Source organism: Podarcis muralis, chromosome 13 (assembly GCF_964188315.1).
Source record: "Podarcis muralis chromosome 13, rPodMur119.hap1.1, whole genome shotgun sequence".
NCBI lineage: Eukaryota > Metazoa > Chordata > Lepidosauria > Squamata > Lacertidae > Podarcis > Podarcis muralis.
In genome coordinates, this window is record NC_135667.1 from 26424074 (window position 1) to 26442888 (window position 18815).

The window sequence follows — 18815 nt, forward strand, 5'->3', positions numbered from 1 at the left end:
TCTGCCTAACAATGCTTTTGTTTCATTTTGTTTTTAAACACAGTCCTAGTACCCATATCTGTCCCCTTAACCAGGGACAGTGGGCCTTTCCTGTGGGCTTTATGGTCAACCTTTCAGTGCCCTCATACCATGTGGGACCCAGTCCCTAAAAAAAGAACCAGTTCACTAAAAAGAGAAAAGAGTAGCACTTTACCTTAATTACAAATGTTTAATAAAAGCTGCTATGCTGTCAAAATCCCTGTACTGCAATTTTCTGGAAAACTAGTGGTTGACATGCAACTTGGTTTTCATGTAGGATGTTCTCTTTTAAATCACCCTTAATCTACTCAATCTGCTGCCTGCAGTTCCCATTGAAACCAAGCAACTTAAGGCTGACACTGTCTCTGGATGTGCTACAATATCCTCTAATGTTGGAAACGAACTACTTAAATAAATGAGCCCATTCTGATCTACAACAAGCAGAATGAAGAAACTCCCTTTACAATACTTCTACAGTGTAATTAGCAGAAGCACTGTAATGATCACTGCTAATTATAGAGATAGAAAAATATTACACCTGTTGTTAAATGGTGTTTCTGTTGCAAATTTATTAAAGAAATAAAAGCAGCAAAAGCATAGCAAAAGAAAAAAAATTACAAGGAATAAGGGGTGTGTGTGTCAACTTACATTAACAATACAAGAAGCATCAAGTCATCCATCATAATTTACACATACAGATTGATGCATGCCATCCAAATGTCTCAACAGGAATCCAAACAAAGTTGGTGTTTAAACAAAGTACGTTCAAATATAGTAAGGGTGTTCAGTTCTTCAGACCATTGCATAATAGAGGGTGAGTATTTATCCTTCTGGGTTCAGAGTACAAGCCTGAGGTACTAAGGTTACTATAGGAATATAATTTAAAAATTCATGAACATCCACAAATACTGATGATTTCACCAATACAAAACTGATATGGACAACAACCACAAAGGAATTATTATTATTAATTTTTTCTCCAAGGAACATGAAGTGGCATACATCATTTCCCAACTCCACATTAGTACCCCCAAAAACCCTGTGAAATAGGTTACGCTGAGAGACGGGGATTGGCCCAAGGTCACCCAATGAGCTTTATGACTGCGTGGGGATTCAAATCTTGTTTTCCTAGGTCATAAGCCTCAATGAGGTATTTCCAGCATTACAACTCCAGCATCTATCTGAGTTAGACAATACCTTCTTGTAGGGGCATTATGGAGTCCAGTACAGACGACCCGTTTTAGGTTGCCAGAGTAGATGTGGAACAAGGGTGGCATAGAGCAGGGTGTTTCAATTGCATGCAATTACACACAAGCACACAATTACCTGGAAAACAATCTCCACACAAAATTGGGAGTTGCCTGTACACCCAAAATATTTTTCTTTTTCTTATTTTGCTGAATCAGTCTCAATTTTTGAACTGAAGAAACATTTTATATAGATTCTAAAGTGAATTCCAATTGTTGAGGATGTTCATTGTAAACAAATGCAAAATGGTGCATTTTGGGGAATTTATTTTCTTAATTTCACATAAAAACTTCCTGAAATTCTTTTAAGTGGACATGCCAGGGATAGAACATGGATGCAGTGCTGGATTTCTGTATAGGCTAAGTAGGCTGAAGCCTAGGGCCTCTAAATCTAGGGGGCCTCACCAGCCCACCCGCTCCCCAGCGGGCAGTCTCCCCTCTCCCAAAATTGCAAACCCAAGACTTTATGCAAGGGCAGGGCAACTTAAGCCCAGAAATTATGAGACTCAGGGCTAGCCAGTGGGGCTCAATTTGAAGCAGTGGGGCACAGCGAAACTTGCTGGAATTAACAAATAAGAAAGTTTTCAGAATTTAAATTCTAGATTAAAATTGATTACTTCATTGAGAAGGGGATTGTAAGAAAAACACTGGGGCCTACTTTGAATAGTAGCGTGCCTGGTATCTGGTGGGCAATCTCATCCTTTATTTCCACACTGTGGGTGCAGAACAAATCACCTGTCAGGAGAGTTATGACATTCAGGTGAGGGTCAGATGCCTTGTCAATCCCAGCAGGAATATAAAAGGATGACTGCCCTGGCCAGGCCTTCGCCTGTGGTTTTTTTAAGAATAGCATTACAACTTCATTTTCCTAAAAAATAATGCTTATTCCACAAAGGGTTACAATGTTCAATTCTTGCAAAAGTTTTTCAGTGTTAATTTTATGCACTTTTTAAAAATCACCATGGTATTTACCAGTAATATCTTATGTTGTTTAGAGGAGAAATTCTGAATTTTTTAATGTTCAAGTTATGATTCCTTTCTTAAATTACTCCCATTGTGTAAAGAATAGTTTTAGGACACATTATTAAAGCTAAGCATTCCTAAGCATTACTAGAATTCCTGCATACATAGTGGTCCCATGAGCGCTACATGTGGGGAAGGTTACTTCCACTGTCCCTATTTTGTGGGCACATTTCAATCACATAACAGCAATTTAAAATTGTACAATTAAAGCAAAGTTGGTGTTCCTTTATCTTCCTTCCTTCCTTTATTTATTTGACTTGTTAATTTCTTGTTACCCAAAGGTCTCCAAGTACACATACAAGCATTTTAAATACACACACTGTATCAAATTTGAGGTGGATTTTTAAGTAGAACAAAATGGTGGCTTACACATTCAGTTTACCGCTGTTCAAAATGATGCACATTCAGTTGACAACTATTTTCATTTATTCTTAAAAAACTGGATCTGTCATGAAGCTGGTGAACTTCCTAAAACCTTTCCACATGGCTTCCTTCACTTCCTTATTTCTCAGGCTGTATATGAGGGGATTGACCATGGGGGTCAGGACTGTATAGAAAAGAGAGAAGATTTTCTTCACATATCTGAGATCCCTGGACCGTGGGAGCATATAGACCAGCATCAGCGTTCCATAAAAGAGAGCCACCACAGTGAGGTGGGATGAGCAAGTGGAGAAGGCCTTTTGCCTCCCAGTAGCGGAAGGGATTCGTAGGATTGTGACGATGATGAAAATGTAAGATGTTAATGTGAGTAGAAATGGAGGCAGTGTGAAGGCACAGGCAAAGATGAATGCGGTCATTTCTACAACATATGTGTCGCTGCATGAAATTTCTTTGATGACTGGGGACAAATCACAGAGGTAATGATCAATTTCATTAGGGCCACAGAAGGACAATGAAGACACTGAAAGGGTTGTACTTGTGCTCACCAAAACTCCACTTGCCCAAGACACGGCTGCCAGCTGTAGACATAACCTACCATTCATGAGACTGGCATAGTGCAATGGGTTACATACAGCTAGGTACCTATCGTAAGACATCACAGACAGGAAGTAGCATTCAGCACCTCCGAGGCAAGCAAATATATAAAACTGCACGAAGCAGGCTTTTATGGATATACTTTTTCCCCCAGTCAAGAGACTTGATAATATTCTAGGCAGGATTGTTGAGCTGTAGCAACATTCCAAGAAAGAGAGGTTCCCTAGAAAGAAATACATGGGGGTGTGAAGATGTCGATCAGTCACAACCAACAAAACAATGAGGAGGTTCCCAGCCATGGTCACTAAGTAGATCACTAGGAAGAGTAAGAAAAGAAGAAACTCCAATTTATTAAGGTCTCCAAATCCTAAGAGTATGAACTCAGCAATAGTTGTTTGATTTTGCTTCTCTCTCTTTGCAAATGGCATCATCTGGAGAAAATCAAACACAAAATATTTAACATTATTTCATTATACCAGACTCATTCTCATATCCTTAAACTCTGAAGCTATTATCTCTCCAAAGGTTGAACATCAAGACCTTTTCTTTACTCAGTAGTAACATGTTAATGACAAGTCACTGTGAACTTTCAGTATTTCGCAAACTAAAGTTTTGATTGATTGATTGATTCATTGATTGATTGATTGTCTTCTGCTATCTGCTGCCTGTGACATGTCCTGTGAAACCTCACTACAGATGTGAGAAAATCCAACTTTGCTGATATTAGCAGGGATCTTACAGTGGAACGTATGAATATAGAAGAGAACCAGGCTCTTTGTTTTCATTACATCAGTCTTTATCATCAAATAGATTATCTCTTCAAGAGCACAGGGAACTGCTGCCTGGGGATGCTTGACAAATGCAACTTTTGTGAATTAAAAAAAACCTAAGCAGATCCACACAGCCCAGACTAATTTATTTGCTGGGGTTTAGTAATCCACTTGGTTTCATACTACCTGAATGTTCAACTCATTTGAAAAGTGTGTCAACATCTATTTTAAATATGTATTTATAGAGAAAACACATTTGAAAATACATATTAAATACAATTTTCATGTGGCTATTAATATAGGGGAGCACGTGTAAAACTGACAGAGACCAAATGTAGACTTATTTATCCAGCTATATCACTGCTGCTGCTAGAGACACAGAAAGCAATGGATGTTGCATGTGCAATTCTGCCAACAAATTTCCCTTTGTAGGCTTCCAGTCCAAGAAGCCCGGAATACACCATCAACTCAGTGTTGTGAATGGTCTGTTCAGTTTGGGGAAATTATTAGGAATCAAAGTGACTATGAAACAAAATGCTGCAGTGCTGTTTTCATATATAGTTGGATGGATGGTTGGAATGCTGCACTCCTCCAAGTTATTTCATTTCCATCTCGCTCCCCCATGGTGTCCTATTTCTGGACTACTAACCATCCTTGGGGGTTTTGTTTTTTGGTCTGTTTAAGGTCTTCTCATTCAGGGTCTCCACTCCCTTCCTACAGTGTTGTTTTGTATTTCTGCGAATCTTCAGACTTTTACAAGCCTGCTGATCCCTCCCTCTGCATAAGTGAAACCAGGTTGACTAAATAAGGACCTGAACTCAGAAATCACTATATTGTGGTGTGTAACACCACAACAGCTACAACAGCTAGAATAATAATGTATAAATCTATGATACAGTCATTGTAAGGAAAACTGCAAAGTTCTGGTTTAGTTATCTAATTGGGATTAGTTTGGAGGTATAGAAAAACTGTGAATGGTACAGAGAAATAAATAGACAGAATATTTCCCCACTTTATCTCTAATTTGTTTAAGGATATTTTTTAATTCCACATTTTTAAGTGAACCAAGCTGATTGGCACTTTTTGGACTAATGAACAGTTTAGAACTCAGTTATTTGTCAGTTTTCACATTTCTCTGAATTTTGTGATACACATCTTGGCTCAAAATGCATACAATCTAAAATTAAAATATGTACAAAATATGTCTTTTAGGATACAGTGTGTCCAGAAATGCATTTTTTATGGGAAATACTTTAAAATGTGAAATTTTATGCAGTTGACAACTGCACATTGATATGGAAACAGGATGGAATGGATGCATGACTGAATACATGCAAAACTAATGTGGAGAGAAAATAGTTTGATTCTTCCATCTATATGTATATAACATTGAAATTCAGAGTCATCTAATTAAATTGATTAACAGTACATTCGTGGCAGACAAAAAAAAAAAAAGCTCCACTGCAGTAAACAAATTATTAATTCATGGAATATATGCTGATGGCCACTTACTTAAAGGTAAAGGTAAAGGTACCACTGCCCGTGCGGGCCAGTCTTGACAGACTCTAGGGTTGTGCGCCCATCTCACTCAAGAGGCCGGGGGCCAGCGCTGTCCGGAGACACTTCTGGGTCACGTGGCCAGCGTGACATCGCTGCTCTGGCGAGCCAGAGCCGCACACGGAAACGCCGTTTACCTTCCCGCTAGTAAGCGGTCCCTATTTATCTACTTGCACCCGGGAGTGCTTTCGAACTGCTAGGTTGGCAGGCGCAGGGACTGAACAACGGTAGCGCACCCCGCCGTGGGGATTCGAACCGCCGACCTTTCAATCGGCAAGCCCTAGGTGCTGAGGCTTTTACCCACAGCGCCACCCGCGTCCCCGGCCACTTACTTAGGTGGCTTTAAAAAGACATCAAGCAAATTCTTATAGAACAAGGAAGGGGAACCTCTTTCAGCCTGGTCACATTTTGTCCACGTGTCACATACAAATGGCAAAAGTAGGAAGGACAGCAGATGTGTCATTTTTCTTTGTACAACTGGTTTTACTCTAAGCTATGTACAGCCTAGCGAGAGATGGTATGGCTTGAAGCAAGGCTAAGGGCTAGGTGGAAATCTCTGGAAGGCTGCATTTAGCCTCCAGGCTTGAGGTTCCCCTACTGAGATAGTTAGTCAGGGAAAGTGTAAGAGAAGTACCCACATACGAAACTTTTTTTTTTTACCTTAATGTTGAATTTATATCATGACAGAAGGATTTATTCTGTAACTCAAAGCTGCATTGTATTCTTCTGTTCTCCATAGAAACACTCATGACTTGGTTGATCTTGCTCGAAATTAATCTTCATTGATTCAGTGTAACTTACTTCCAGGACTGCAGTCATTACCTCTCATATCACCCCAGTATATGAGCCCAATAATACTGTATATAAATTGATTCTGATATAGTCCTTAACATTCCTTCTCCCTTCTGTCTTCCCACACTATTCTGCAGAGTTTTGCTTTGGTAGCTACGATGTCTATGTAGTGTCACAATATGTTGAATGTCTCCATGGGGTGGATATTTATGAACCACACAGAAAAAGAATATCCCTTGACTATTCTGTTAATAGGTATACCAGTCTACAGAGGATAATATCTTCAGAAGGAAATTTTGCATTATCTGACACCAGTGGCGTAGCGTGGGTTGTCAGCACCCGGGGCAAGGCAAGTAATTTGCGCCCCCTAACCCGTGGATTTGCGCCCCCTAACCTGTGGATTTGCCCTAACCCCAGATGTTGCGCCCGGTGCGCCCGGCCCCCCCTGCACCCCCACGCTACGCCACTGTCTGACACAGAGATATATGTGTAATATATGTGATACTCCAAAACACTGTAGAAACAAATGGGGACCCAACAGCTGTAAACAAAAGAAAAGAAAAAGAAAAGAAAAACCATAAAGAGCTGTTTAGGAAAAAATGGAATATTTTACTACCCCCCGTTTCCATTATATAATTATTCTCAGCTGATGTGATCTCCTTCGGTAGTTGTCAGTGGTTTGAGACAGGGCCCTTTGGATGCTTGCTTAATTTAAATAATGCATCTAACTATGAAGAAAGGCTTCAGTTCATTGGTCTGCCCACCTATATTGAGTTAAGAGAACATCTAATGTGGAATTTAGAGTGAAACTGAGGATTCTGTCCTCATGGATCTTATGTTACTTTTGGCATCTAAGCTATCCTGGTGTCTTATTTATCAGTTTTCTTTGATACATGAGCTAGAAGCCTTTTTTTAAATGGGGGAGCATGCTCCTACTTTTGTAACCTCTGGCTCCAAGTGGATGCTGTGGCACACCTCTTAGGTGGCGTGAAATGTGGGAACATATATAACTAATTGTATGCAGCCACACAGGTTACCAAATGATTCTAAGAACAGTTCAAGATACCCATTTTTGAACTACAAAATCACCTTTGACCTGCAGTGAAGGGACTACCTCACCCTGGAGCACTCTGTCTATATTAAACTATGAAGATAATGAAGAGAAATATTAACCCTTGGGCCACTTCTCCATAAATAAATCCATCAATAAAAAAGCAAATAAGGTTTTCATTTTAGTCATAAATTTTAATAGATGATTGCAGTTGGGGGAAGACAAGCAGGAAATAAATGTGTCTGCATGTTGCAGAAATCAATTGCAGGGATATAAAATATGAAAAAGTGGAAACATCTATCCAACGGATACAATTTATTCACACCGTAATTGATTCTCCAGTTCCATTACAACTTCTAAAACGTTGAATAGGCTATGAACTTCCTAATAACTCTTTGCAATGCCTCCTTCACCTCTTTGTTTCTCAAGCTGTATATCAAGGGATTGACCATGGGAGTTAGGACTGTATAGAAGAGAGAAAATATTTTCTTTGTGTATCTGAGTTTCCTTGATCCTGGGAGCATATAAACTAGCATCAGCGTTCCATAAAAGAGGGCCACCACCGTGAGGTGAGATGAGCAGGTGGAGAAGGCCTTTTGTCTTCCAGTGGTAGATGGGATTTTGAGGATTGTAGCGATGATGTAAGCATAGGAGGCCATTGTGAGAACAAAGGGTGGCAGGGTGAAAATGCAAACAAATATGAAGGCAGACAATTCTACTAAGTATGTGTCAGTGCAAGAAATCTGTTTTATGTCTGGTATGACATCACAGAAGTAATGATCAATGATGTTGGGGCCACAGAAGGATAACTGTGATACCCTAACAGTTATGCCTGTGCCAACCACGAGTCCACTTACCCAAGATCCAGCTGCCAACTGCAGGCACAGCCTACTGTTCATGAGAGTGGCATAATGTAATGGTCTGCACACTGCTAAGTACCTGTCATAAGACATCACAGACAAGAGGTAGCATTCAGAACCTCCCAAGCAAGAAAATATAAAAAATTGTGTGAAGCAGGCTTTTATAGATATAGTTCTTTCACCGGTCAGAAGTACAGTCAACATCTTGGGCAGAATTGTTGAGCTGTAGCAGGATTCAAGAAAGGAGAGGTTCCCTAGGAAGAAGTACATGGGAGTGTGGAGATGTTGGACAGCCATAACCAAAAAAACAATGAGGAGATTCCCAGCCATGGTGGCCAAGTAGATCGTTAAGAAGAACATGAAGAGAACAACCTGCAGATTGAGGAGATCTCCAAATCCCAAGAGTATGAATTCAGAAACAGTTGTTTGATTTTGTCCCTCTCTGCTTGTCCCGGGCTGCATCTGGAGAAAACAGAATGCACCACTTACAACTGCAAGTTGGTGTGTTGTCTTGCAAATCAACATTTTAAACCAGAGGAAACTCTCCACAACACTGTTCACTCATCCTTTTAGTGGAAGTGGTTTTGCACTTCCTCGCCTCATTTTGGGCAAAGGGAGATGGGAACACATGAACCTCCTGACGCTCTGGGAACTTGACCAATAGGGGAGGCCAGGATGAATGCCTTTAAAATGCCTGCCACCACATAGCTTATTTCAGGCCATCACAGCATCCCTCCCAGCTAGCCTTTCATATGAGTAGAAAATGTTTGGCTGTTCTCCGACTGGCTTTGAGTTAAACTCTACTTTTCTGCATAATGAGTATGACAAATTTGTGTTTTGACTTATTGATTGTGTTAATTTCTTGTTTGCAGCATGGAGATAGTGTGAGGACTGCATACATTGCATAAATTTAAAGTACCGGTACATGCAGACCCATGGAAACATCTGGAGAGACTTATTGGACTAGATACTTTAATATACATCATGAATTTGTTCTTATTATTTCTGACTTTAAGTTGCTGTTGTACCGTTTCCTAAGAAATGACAGGCCAACTGCTATTGTTGCTTACTGCATTTTAAATTATGTTTATTGCATGTGGGGGGGGATATGATATTTTTGAATCACAAACACTCAAAAGAATCCTTGGAACACAGCTACAATTCTCAGCACCCTTGACAAGCAGTTTCAAGTTTTGTGTTTTGAGGGGGTGATGGGCTCTAAATGAATGCAGTCTTAGACTTTAACCAAGGAGCCAAGATAAAGTCTATAGGTAACAAAAGTGGTTGAAAACAATGATAATTAATTATGCATTCTATTGGTTTTTTAATGGAAAGTAGAAAGAAAATTAAGGCCACAATCCACACCCACTTACCTGAGACTAAGCCCCATATACTTTAGAGTTAACATGGTTAGAATTGCAGCTTTATTGCATGCAGGTGGCATCTAGTCACAAAAACTTACACAAAATCAACAAACACTTTAGAAAAAAGTGAAGCGATGAGGCGCCTATCAGAACACTGGGAATTACACATAAATGTCTTTCTAAACAATGCACATTGCAAAGTAATTTTTTAATCTATTTACATATAATGTGTTCATGTAATCTCCCCCCTTTTTTGTTACAGATAACTATGGCAAAAAGCATTCATAGCAAGAAGAAAATCCACTTAATATCAACTTTTCAACTGATTCCTCTGACTTACTTAGTTATAAGATCTTACAGGTATATGGCATGATGACCGTCCTAGAAAACAGCTATTGCATTCTGGGATTGCACAAAATTTTGGAATCACTTACTCTATGTCCTGTCTCTATCCCTCTATAAGAAACTTTCTTACCCTGCTGCTTCTTTCACAGAGTCCTGCCTTGTTGCTTGCAAATTCATCAGTCCATAATGAGATGATCTCTACAGAATTATTATTTATAATCTACCCAGCAATGTAGAAAAAGTCCCTTGGCAGTTCGGATAACAAGTGATATCAATGCATGGATAAAGCAAAGGAACAAAAGGAATCAAGAGTTTCAGAGAAGAGTAAACCCATGTTCCCTCGACAACAGAAACCTCCATGATTCTCGTTAGTGGCACCCAGGGGTGGAGGAATGGGGGTGCAGTGGAGGCGGGCTGCCCTGGGTCTCACCCACTGAGAGGGGTGACAAAATGCCGGGTGGCACTCACTGCGAGGGCCTGCAGTGTGCCTGAGCCACGTCTCTCTCCTGGGAGTGACGTGGTGGCTTGGGTGTCAGCAGACTCCGTGCTGTCCCATATGGTCCACCCAGTGCCCCCCCCTAGCTGTAGGGTGGCTGAGTGGGAGGAGGCAGACAGACGCCTTGGAGGCCCCGTGGAGCATCCTGCCCCAGCTCGCACCACCCTGTGGGTGGCTGGCTCTGCCCCTGGGCACACACGCTACCCCAGGCACCCAATCTGCTTGCTCCACTGCTAGTGGCACCCTTGCCCTTGAGATGTCAAGGAAGTAACTACATAACTTTCAGAAGACATATGAGGGCAGCCCTGTATCGGGAAGTTTTTAATGTTTGATGTTTTACACTATGTTTTATATATGCTGTAAGCCACCCAGAATGGCTGGGGAAACCCAGCCAGATGGGTGGAGTATAAATAATGATGATGATTATGTCACAAAGACAAGTTTGAAAGAGATGGTTATAATTCAGTTCTTGTTTCTGTGTATTTCAATTAATTCTGCCCATTTATTAATTATATATCTTTACTCTTAATCCACTTAAATACCCAAGGTTAATGCTGACAATTTGATATACTGTATATTGGATTAAAAGTACATTTCATTTTCCTTCTGAGTGTGGACAAAAATATCTTATAGCACAGTGGACAATACTATTAAAATGCTTGTTCTGCAGCTTTAAAATGCCCTGTCAAAAGAAAGGAACTTGGTGACATTTTTCTGCCACACATGTTAAAATTGACATATGGGGTGGGGCTTTTGCACCCACTGCATTCAGCGTAGCTTCTGAACAAAAGCCCAACAAGTATAATGTGTTTGTGCATTGGTCCATTTGCACAGCTGGGCACTTGTCACACTTATGGAGCCTAAATCTAATGAATGTAGGTTGTTCCAGAAATTATGCTGAATGCATGTAGGTGATGGAATAAATGATAATGGGTGATTAACCATTACATGTAGTCATCATAACATTTGGAAAGGGTTTGGGCCATTAGACGATAGCAAAATAACCATCGTTTCACAAGACTAATTGTTTTTAGTCTGGAGCCTGGTGCTGAGTGTTGTTGCTATCACTTTGCTGTTGAATCTCACGATAAAGAAAGGCTTCAGTTCATTGGCCTGCCCACCTATATAGAGTCAAGAGAGAAGCTAATATGGAATTAAAAGTGAGAAACTAATTAAAGTTGATACTGCTTCTTAGATTTGCTAGAAAATACAGAATACATACAGAAAACACCAGGACTTAGACAAACACTTTTTATTACAGAACACACACACACACACTCCTTTCCTCTTCAAAATCTCAAAGTTAGAAACATGACTATCTCAGGTATATTAATTGTCATGTGTCTACTTTGTTCATAAGAAGAGCCTGTGTGATCATGCCAGCGGCCCATCTAGCCCAACTAATCAGATGCCTGTGGGAAACCCACAAGCAGACCCAAGTACAACAGCTCTCGCCCCTCCTGCAGTTTCCAGCAACTGGTGTTCAGAAGCATGATGCCTCCTGCCATGGAGATAAAGCATAGACATTGAAAGCCTTGTCCTCCATGAATTTGTTCAGTTCTCTTCTATAGCCATCCAAGCTGATAACCATCACTGCCTCCTGCAGGAGTGAGTTCCATAGTTTAACTAGGGGTTGACTAAAGAAGCACTGTGTTTTATCTATCCTAAGTCTTCCAACATTCAACTTTATTGGATGGCAATGAGTTCTAGAATTATGAGTGGGGGATAAAAAACAAACTATCTATCCACTTTCTCCATGTTATGCATACTTTTATAAATGTCTATCATGTCACGTCTTACCTTTTATCAAAACTAAACACTCCCAAATGCTTCAACCGTTCTTAAGAGGAGTTGATCCAGCCCCTTGATCATTTCGGTTGCCCATTTTTCTGAACCTTTTCCAACTCTACAATACCTTTTGTAAGGCGAGGCCACCAGAACTATGCAGCATATTCCAAATGCAGTCACACTATTGATTTGTGTGATGGCATTATGATTCTGGCAGTTTTATTTTAAATCCTTTCTCGTAAGAATCCCTATCCATTATATATCCATTTCCTAAGCAAAAATCCATTTGATAAAGGGATCCATTATGTGTAAAACAATTAGGAAAGAGCAATAAATAATTCTCATAATTGTCTCATAATTTAATTTAGTGAGCATATGCATGAAGTGTGCATGTGTGTGTGTCAATGTCATGCTGTAATGTAGAATAGAACCTTCCTGAAGCCCATTTTCAGGGATTTCTTCACTTCCATGTTTCTCAGGCTGTATATGAGGGGATTGACCATGGGGGTCAAGACTGTATAGAAGAGAGAGAAGACTTTCTTCATGTGTTTTAAGTCTTTTGACCGAGGGAGCATATAGACAAGCATCAGACTTCCATAATACAAGGCAACCACTGTGAGGTGAGAGGAACAGGTGGAGAAGGCCTTTGTCCTTCCAGTGGTGGATGGGATTCTGAGGATTGTGGCTATGATGGAAATATAGGAGGTTAGGGTGAGGAGGAAGGGAGGTAGGGTGAAAATACAGGTAAATATGAAACCTGATAGTTCAAATAAATGAGTGTCACTACAAGAAATATGTCGTATGCTAGAGCTAACATCACAAAAATAATCATCAATTTCCCTGGGACCACAAAAGGATAACCATGAGAGTGATAAGGTTAAGCTTGTGCTAACCAAAACTCCACTTGCCCAAGACACAACGGATAACTGGAGGCTCACTCTGCCATTCATTAGAGTAGCATAGTGGAGCGGCTTACAAATTGCCAAGTACCTGTCATAAGACATCATAGCAAGGAGGTAGCATTCAGCACCACCCAGGCAAGAAAAGATGAAAAACTGCAAGAAGCAGGCTTGGACAGATATACTTTTCCCCCCAGTCAGCATGCATGACAACATTTTAGGCAGGATGGTTGAGCTGCTGCAAGATTCCAAGAAGGAGAGGTTCCCTAGGAAGAAGTACATGGGGGTGTGAAGATGTCGATCAGTCACAACCAGCACAACAATGAGGAGGTTCCCAGCCATAGTCACCAAATAACACAATAAGAAGAGTAGGAAGAGAAGTATTTGTAGTTTAAGTTGATCTCCAAATCCCAAGAGTATGAATTCAGAAATAGTTGTTTGATTTTCCCATACTTTCTTTGCCATGTGTGCTGCATCTGGAGAAAATAGCACGGAGAGTAAAGTTAATGGCTTCACTGTTTTAAAGTAAACTTAAAAGAGTCTCACATTTAAGTAACTTGCCCATATAATGAATAGGTTTTTTATTTGACCATTTCCTAGTCAGACATTATTATTACTACTACTACTACTACTACTATTACTATTATGTCTTATTCACACATCTCATTCACACTTCACACAACTAATGTTGCTTAGAAGAGAAAAATACATAAAACACACTGCAGTCCCATTGGTAAAGAAAAAAAGGTTCCTTACTAACAATAACTGCATATTCACAAGGGTGGTTTTGGATTCACAAGGATGGCTTCATATTTTGATTAGATCTATCTGTAATTGGATCTATTTTGCTTTATCTTATCAAAGTAAAGTTTTCCACTGTTTTTAAAAAGAGCTATTTTATATCAATCTGCAAAAAGGCTTTGAAATACGTGTTCCTGCTTCATCTCTCCCCCCCCCCCCCAGCATTTAGAGTTTCTTCTAACAGAAATTTTCTTACCTCTCTCTGACCCATCGAAAGAGTTCTGTTTTTGTTTTACTGATGCTAAGGCCTACATTAATCCACAATAAGTTGACTATCTCTATAGAATTGTTTATACTGTAATCCGCATCATGAAGTCAAAAGTGTCCCCAGACATTTATGATAATGAGCCTTTTACTTGTGGGTAGAAGAAATGCACTTAAAGAAGCAAGTTTTTCCAAGGGGAGTAGAGCCCTTTTCCCTCAACCACTTCCTTTGGGATATGAGCACATGGGGAGACACAAGGACAATTACTGTTGTTGTTGAAAAAGATGGTTCCACTTAATTTCAGGTTCCATATCTTATTTCTCTTTATCATGCATATAACTTGTTCTCACAGAAGGCAGGGATAAAACCACCAGCTTGGATGGCTGAAAAGAGGATTAGACAAATTCAAGGAGGAAAAGGCTATTGAGGCTACCAGACATGATGGCTATGCCTCACCGCCACAGCTGGAGACAGCAATGTGTCTGAATATCAGTTGCTGGAACCTGCAGGAGGTGAGAATGTTCTTGCGACTGGGTCCTCATTGCAGGTTTCAGTAGCAAACAGAGCTGTACACAGCCCCCCAGTCTAACACTGGACCACATAATGTGTTGACCCAGCAAGGGCCAAACCAGGGACCACCAGCCCAACCCCAGATATGTCCCTGGAGACAACTGTGGTGTGGCTAATGCTTAGTGAGGGTGAGCCCTAATTACACATACAGTTGAGAGATGCAACATATCCCTCATCTATCCCAGCTGAGAGCAGGGCCTGGCTGCAGGGAAGGCTTTTGCAAAGCAGCACCCACAGCATGAAACACCCCCTGCTCTTGCTCAGGCGAGGAAGTAGTGTTTCCTGTCCCTCCTTCAGTCTTTTCAAGTGTTGCTTTCCAATAGCCTTCCCCTGATTTACCTTGAGAAACAAAACCCTGAAGTCCACAGAATTGAATCCTCCACTCAACAGCTGTGGAGAAGACTGCTGCAGGCTTCCTCCCAGACACCCTGACAGCCCAGGACAGTCTTGATCTGATTCAGCCCTAGTCCAGATTCACACCCCCCCCCCAAAAAAAAAATTGCCCAATTTGGTCAGGATGCAGACTTCAGCCAAATGTAGTGCACAGCTGTAGTAATAAGGATTAGGGTTCTTTTTAGGCCTAAAGTGGTTCTTTCCTATTGTTATAGAATAGTAAATACAGGAAGAAGGGAGAGGGTGACATGATGGAAAATTCAGAAAGTGTTCCATTGCTGGTGAATTTCCACAGAGCCTCTCCATGCTCTTGGATGTTTGTTTTTTGCAGGTATATTGGCAACATGGCATTGATTCAATATTAGTGTGGTGTTCGTGGATTTACAATGGGCTGTACACATATCATTTTTCTTTATTGGTCATTCTTCCCCATGCTAGTGTATTATTGATGTTCTGGAGGGACACTTTTGCACTATAATGCAACAAAAGTGGGACAAAAATAAATAAACCCCACATGCTAAGAAAAGTTACAGGATTTCTTCAGAAGGCTATGGGACATAAATGGATTCGAAACAAGGCATTTATATCTAGCCCAAACCAGTGTTGAATATAACTGCAGATTTGAGTATTACATATAACTGCCCCAATGTGATCATGAGCAGAAAACAACATGAATGCACAAATAAAAGGAAGTCTAAATGCAGAGTAGTCGGTGAAGAGAGATGTATCTCTGAAGTTAGTGTTGTGTACAGAGATGGACAAATACCAAATTACGAAATGGATGTATTGAAATAGAGAAAGAAAGAAGATAGGTTAACGACACCACTTCAGGTTTCAGTGGTGAGGTCAGGTTTCACTTCAAAGTTCACAGGCTTGCACTTTGATATATTCAATATTAAACTGCAAATAAGTGCATTTCTCTGAAATCATCAGTCAGACAGGGTTAGGGATGTAATTTGTATTATTCTCCAGGTTTGCTAACTTTTTTTCTAGGGAGTCCTGGAAAGAAAGGGAGTCCATCTCACTTCACAGCCATTTCTGTTTCATAAACAAATAGCCCTTGTGCTGTGGCATGCTTCACATTTGGATGACTTTATAATTGCTTCTGCAGTGTTTTATTTGTGCAGAATGTCTTCCTGATGAACCCTTTCTCCCCCCCCCCCCAACCTACAGTGTGAGCGTGTGTAAGAGAGAGAGCGGGAGATGGAGAGAAAGAAACTAAGGTGTCTTCTGCTGTCATAATCGCCATGCTGGTTATGCCACTGACTACTGCTTCACGTATCTACTTCTTGGGACGGTAATCAGAGAGAAATAAGCCCAGATGGAACCAGGACTCAAGGTTCTGGGGTCTGGGGTCAGGATAATCACAACACAATTCATTCAGAGAATAAACTCAACTGCATTTTTTAAAAAACAAAACAGGACAATCAATTGATTTTTAGTGGGGTAAGTTTTGTTGCAATCCTAAGGCAAGGTTGCTAAAAAGAACACACACACACTGCATTTATTTCTTTTCAAATTATTTGGAAATAAGGCATTCACTTTGTAATACATATGTTACTACAGAAATGACACGAATGGCAAACTAGGAAATCTAATCCTTACTGCATTATGTGCACTGCTAAAGGTTACAAAGCTGGAAATTAAACTGCTCACAATCCTGTGGAAAAAAATCAATGCATGGAGGGGGACAGTGGTATCATACTTACTGTCACTGCTGCAAACATCACATGTCCCAGATTTTGTTTGTATAGGAGAGTGAAAGAGTGTCAAAGGTCAGATACCAGATACAGATGTACAGAACTGTATTAAAGTGGTACTTTATAGGCATATTATTTTATACAGGCCAGACATCTTAGGCAAGTTAGTAGAATGACATCAGGATTCCTAAGAAGTATACAAGAGTCAGGGACAGACCTTGGTCTTTCAAATTTCAGTGGCACTCTGTGCAAGGCCAAAATCTGGCACCCCACCTCTTACCTTCCATTCTGCTCAATTGACTACATCATAGTTGCAATGCCTGTCTCACTGTCCTAAATCTTCCTTTGTGATAGTCCATGTTCTTCTTCCATAAAATGACAAACTTCTAAGCAAAAATATGCTCTGAAAGGGGCTCAAAACCCCAGAGACATATAGGAAGGAACAATAAATATTTCAGTATATTTATGAGTACTGTAAATTGTCAGGCCATTTAATCTACTGTGCAGATTTATATTAATATCATGGTGTGATGTAGAATATAAACCCTCTGAAACCCTTTTTCATGGCCTCTTTCACTTCTGTGTTTCTCAGGCTATATATGAGGGGATTGATCATGGGGGTCAAGACAGTATAGAAGAGAGAGGAGACTTTCTTCATGTGTTTTAAGTCTTTTGACCGAGGGAGCATATAGACAAGCATCAGACTTCCATAATACAAGGCAACCACTGTGAGGTGAGAGGAACAGGTGGAGAAGGCCTTTTGTCTCCCAGTTGTGGATGGGATTCTGAGGATGGTGGCTATGATGAAGCCATAGGATGATATGGTGAGGAGAAACGGAGGTAATGTGAACACACAAGTAAATACAAAGGCTGATAGTTCAAAGAAAGTTGTGTCACTACAAGAAATAGACCTTACATTAGAGCTAACATCACAAAAATAATCATCAATTTCATTGGGGCCACAGAAAGATAGCCATGACGCTGATGAAGTTAAAATTGTGCCAACAAAAAATCCACTAGCCCAAGACACAACAGATAATTGGAAGCTCACTCTGCCATTCATAAGAACAACATAATCGAGTGGTTTACAAATGGCTAAGTACCTGTCATAAGACATCATGGCTAGGAGGTAGCATTCAGTTCCAGCCAGAGAAGAAAAGATGAAAAATTGCAAAAAACAGGCTTTTATAGATATACCTTCCCCCCCAGCCAGGATGCTTGACAACATTTTAGGCAGGATTGTTGAACTATAGCAGCATTCCAAGAAGGAAAGGTTTCCCAGGAAGAAGTACATGGGAGTGTGAAGATGTCGATCGGTCACAACCAACACAACAATGAGAAGGTTCCCAGCCATGGTCACCATGTAGATCACCAAGAACGGCAGGAAAAGAAGAACTTGCAGTTTAGGTAGATCCCCAAATCCCAAGAGTATGAATTCAAAAACTCTTGTTTGATTTTGCCATACTTTCTTTGCCATGTGTGCTGAATCTGGGGAGGGGGAAGGACATGTCTTCATTGTTTCAAAGAAAAAAGGAAAGAAAGAGACTCACATTCACCTAAACTACCTGCATGATAAGTAGAATTCTTATATGAAGAATTCCTAATTTAACCATTTTAATGGTTTCTGTGAATGTTTCTTGCAAAATGTTAAAGAAGTATACTTAAGAAAGTAGGCTTCAGATTTTCAACAAGATGTTTTACTTAGTGATGGAGAACTGTTGTTTGACTATAATTTTCATTATCCCTAATCCTTGGCCATGATGGCTGGAGCAGAAAGGAGATGCTGTTCCACAAAATTCTGGCACCAACAGGATTGTAAACCAATGGGAGCAATGAGAAATAAGAAAGAAGCATGCTTGAAGAAATCCAGAGGGTTACTTGAGTACAAATAGGTATTAAAAAAAAAAACTCTTGAAGAATTTTCTTCCAAAAACACAAAACAGCTTGCTAGGTACTGAACA

The 18815-nt window shown here is 40.3% G+C and overlaps 4 protein-coding genes across 4 annotated transcripts; all 4 read right to left on the reverse strand.

Annotated features, from left to right (window-relative positions):
- Positions 1-2719: 2719 nt before the first annotated feature.
- On the reverse strand, positions 2720-3691 carry LOC114582142 (olfactory receptor 10A7-like). Its single transcript, XM_028702935.2, has one exon. It carries the CDS (start codon positions 3689-3691, stop codon positions 2720-2722), a length of 972 nt encoding a protein of 323 aa, XP_028558768.2.
- Positions 3692-7789: 4098 nt separating this feature from the next.
- Positions 7790-8818, reverse strand: LOC114582140 (olfactory receptor 10A7-like). The gene has a single exon (XM_028702934.2). It carries the CDS (start codon positions 8816-8818, stop codon positions 7790-7792), a length of 1029 nt encoding a protein of 342 aa, XP_028558767.2.
- Positions 8819-12693: 3875 nt separating this feature from the next.
- Positions 12694-13650, reverse strand: LOC114582139 (olfactory receptor 10A7-like). Its single transcript, XM_028702933.2, has one exon. It carries the CDS (start codon positions 13648-13650, stop codon positions 12694-12696), a length of 957 nt encoding a protein of 318 aa, XP_028558766.2.
- A 3724-nt stretch (positions 13651-17374) lies between these two features.
- Positions 17375-18331, reverse strand: LOC114582137 (olfactory receptor 10A6-like). The gene has a single exon (XM_077918279.1). The coding sequence runs from the start codon at positions 18329-18331 to the stop codon at positions 17375-17377; it is 957 nt and encodes a 318-aa protein (XP_077774405.1).
- Between the last annotated feature and the right edge of the window lie 484 nt (positions 18332-18815).

Coding starts and splice junctions, on each gene's coding strand:
- LOC114582137 (XM_077918279.1), bottom strand. CDS start 18,331: ATGGCAAAGAAAGTATGGCAAAATCAAACAAGAGTTTTTGAATTCATA.
- LOC114582140 (XM_028702934.2), bottom strand. CDS start 8,818: ATGTTGATTTGCAAGACAACACACCAACTTGCAGTTGTAAGTGGTGCA.
- LOC114582142 (XM_028702935.2), bottom strand. CDS start 3,691: ATGCCATTTGCAAAGAGAGAGAAGCAAAATCAAACAACTATTGCTGAG.
- LOC114582139 (XM_028702933.2), bottom strand. CDS start 13,650: ATGGCAAAGAAAGTATGGGAAAATCAAACAACTATTTCTGAATTCATA.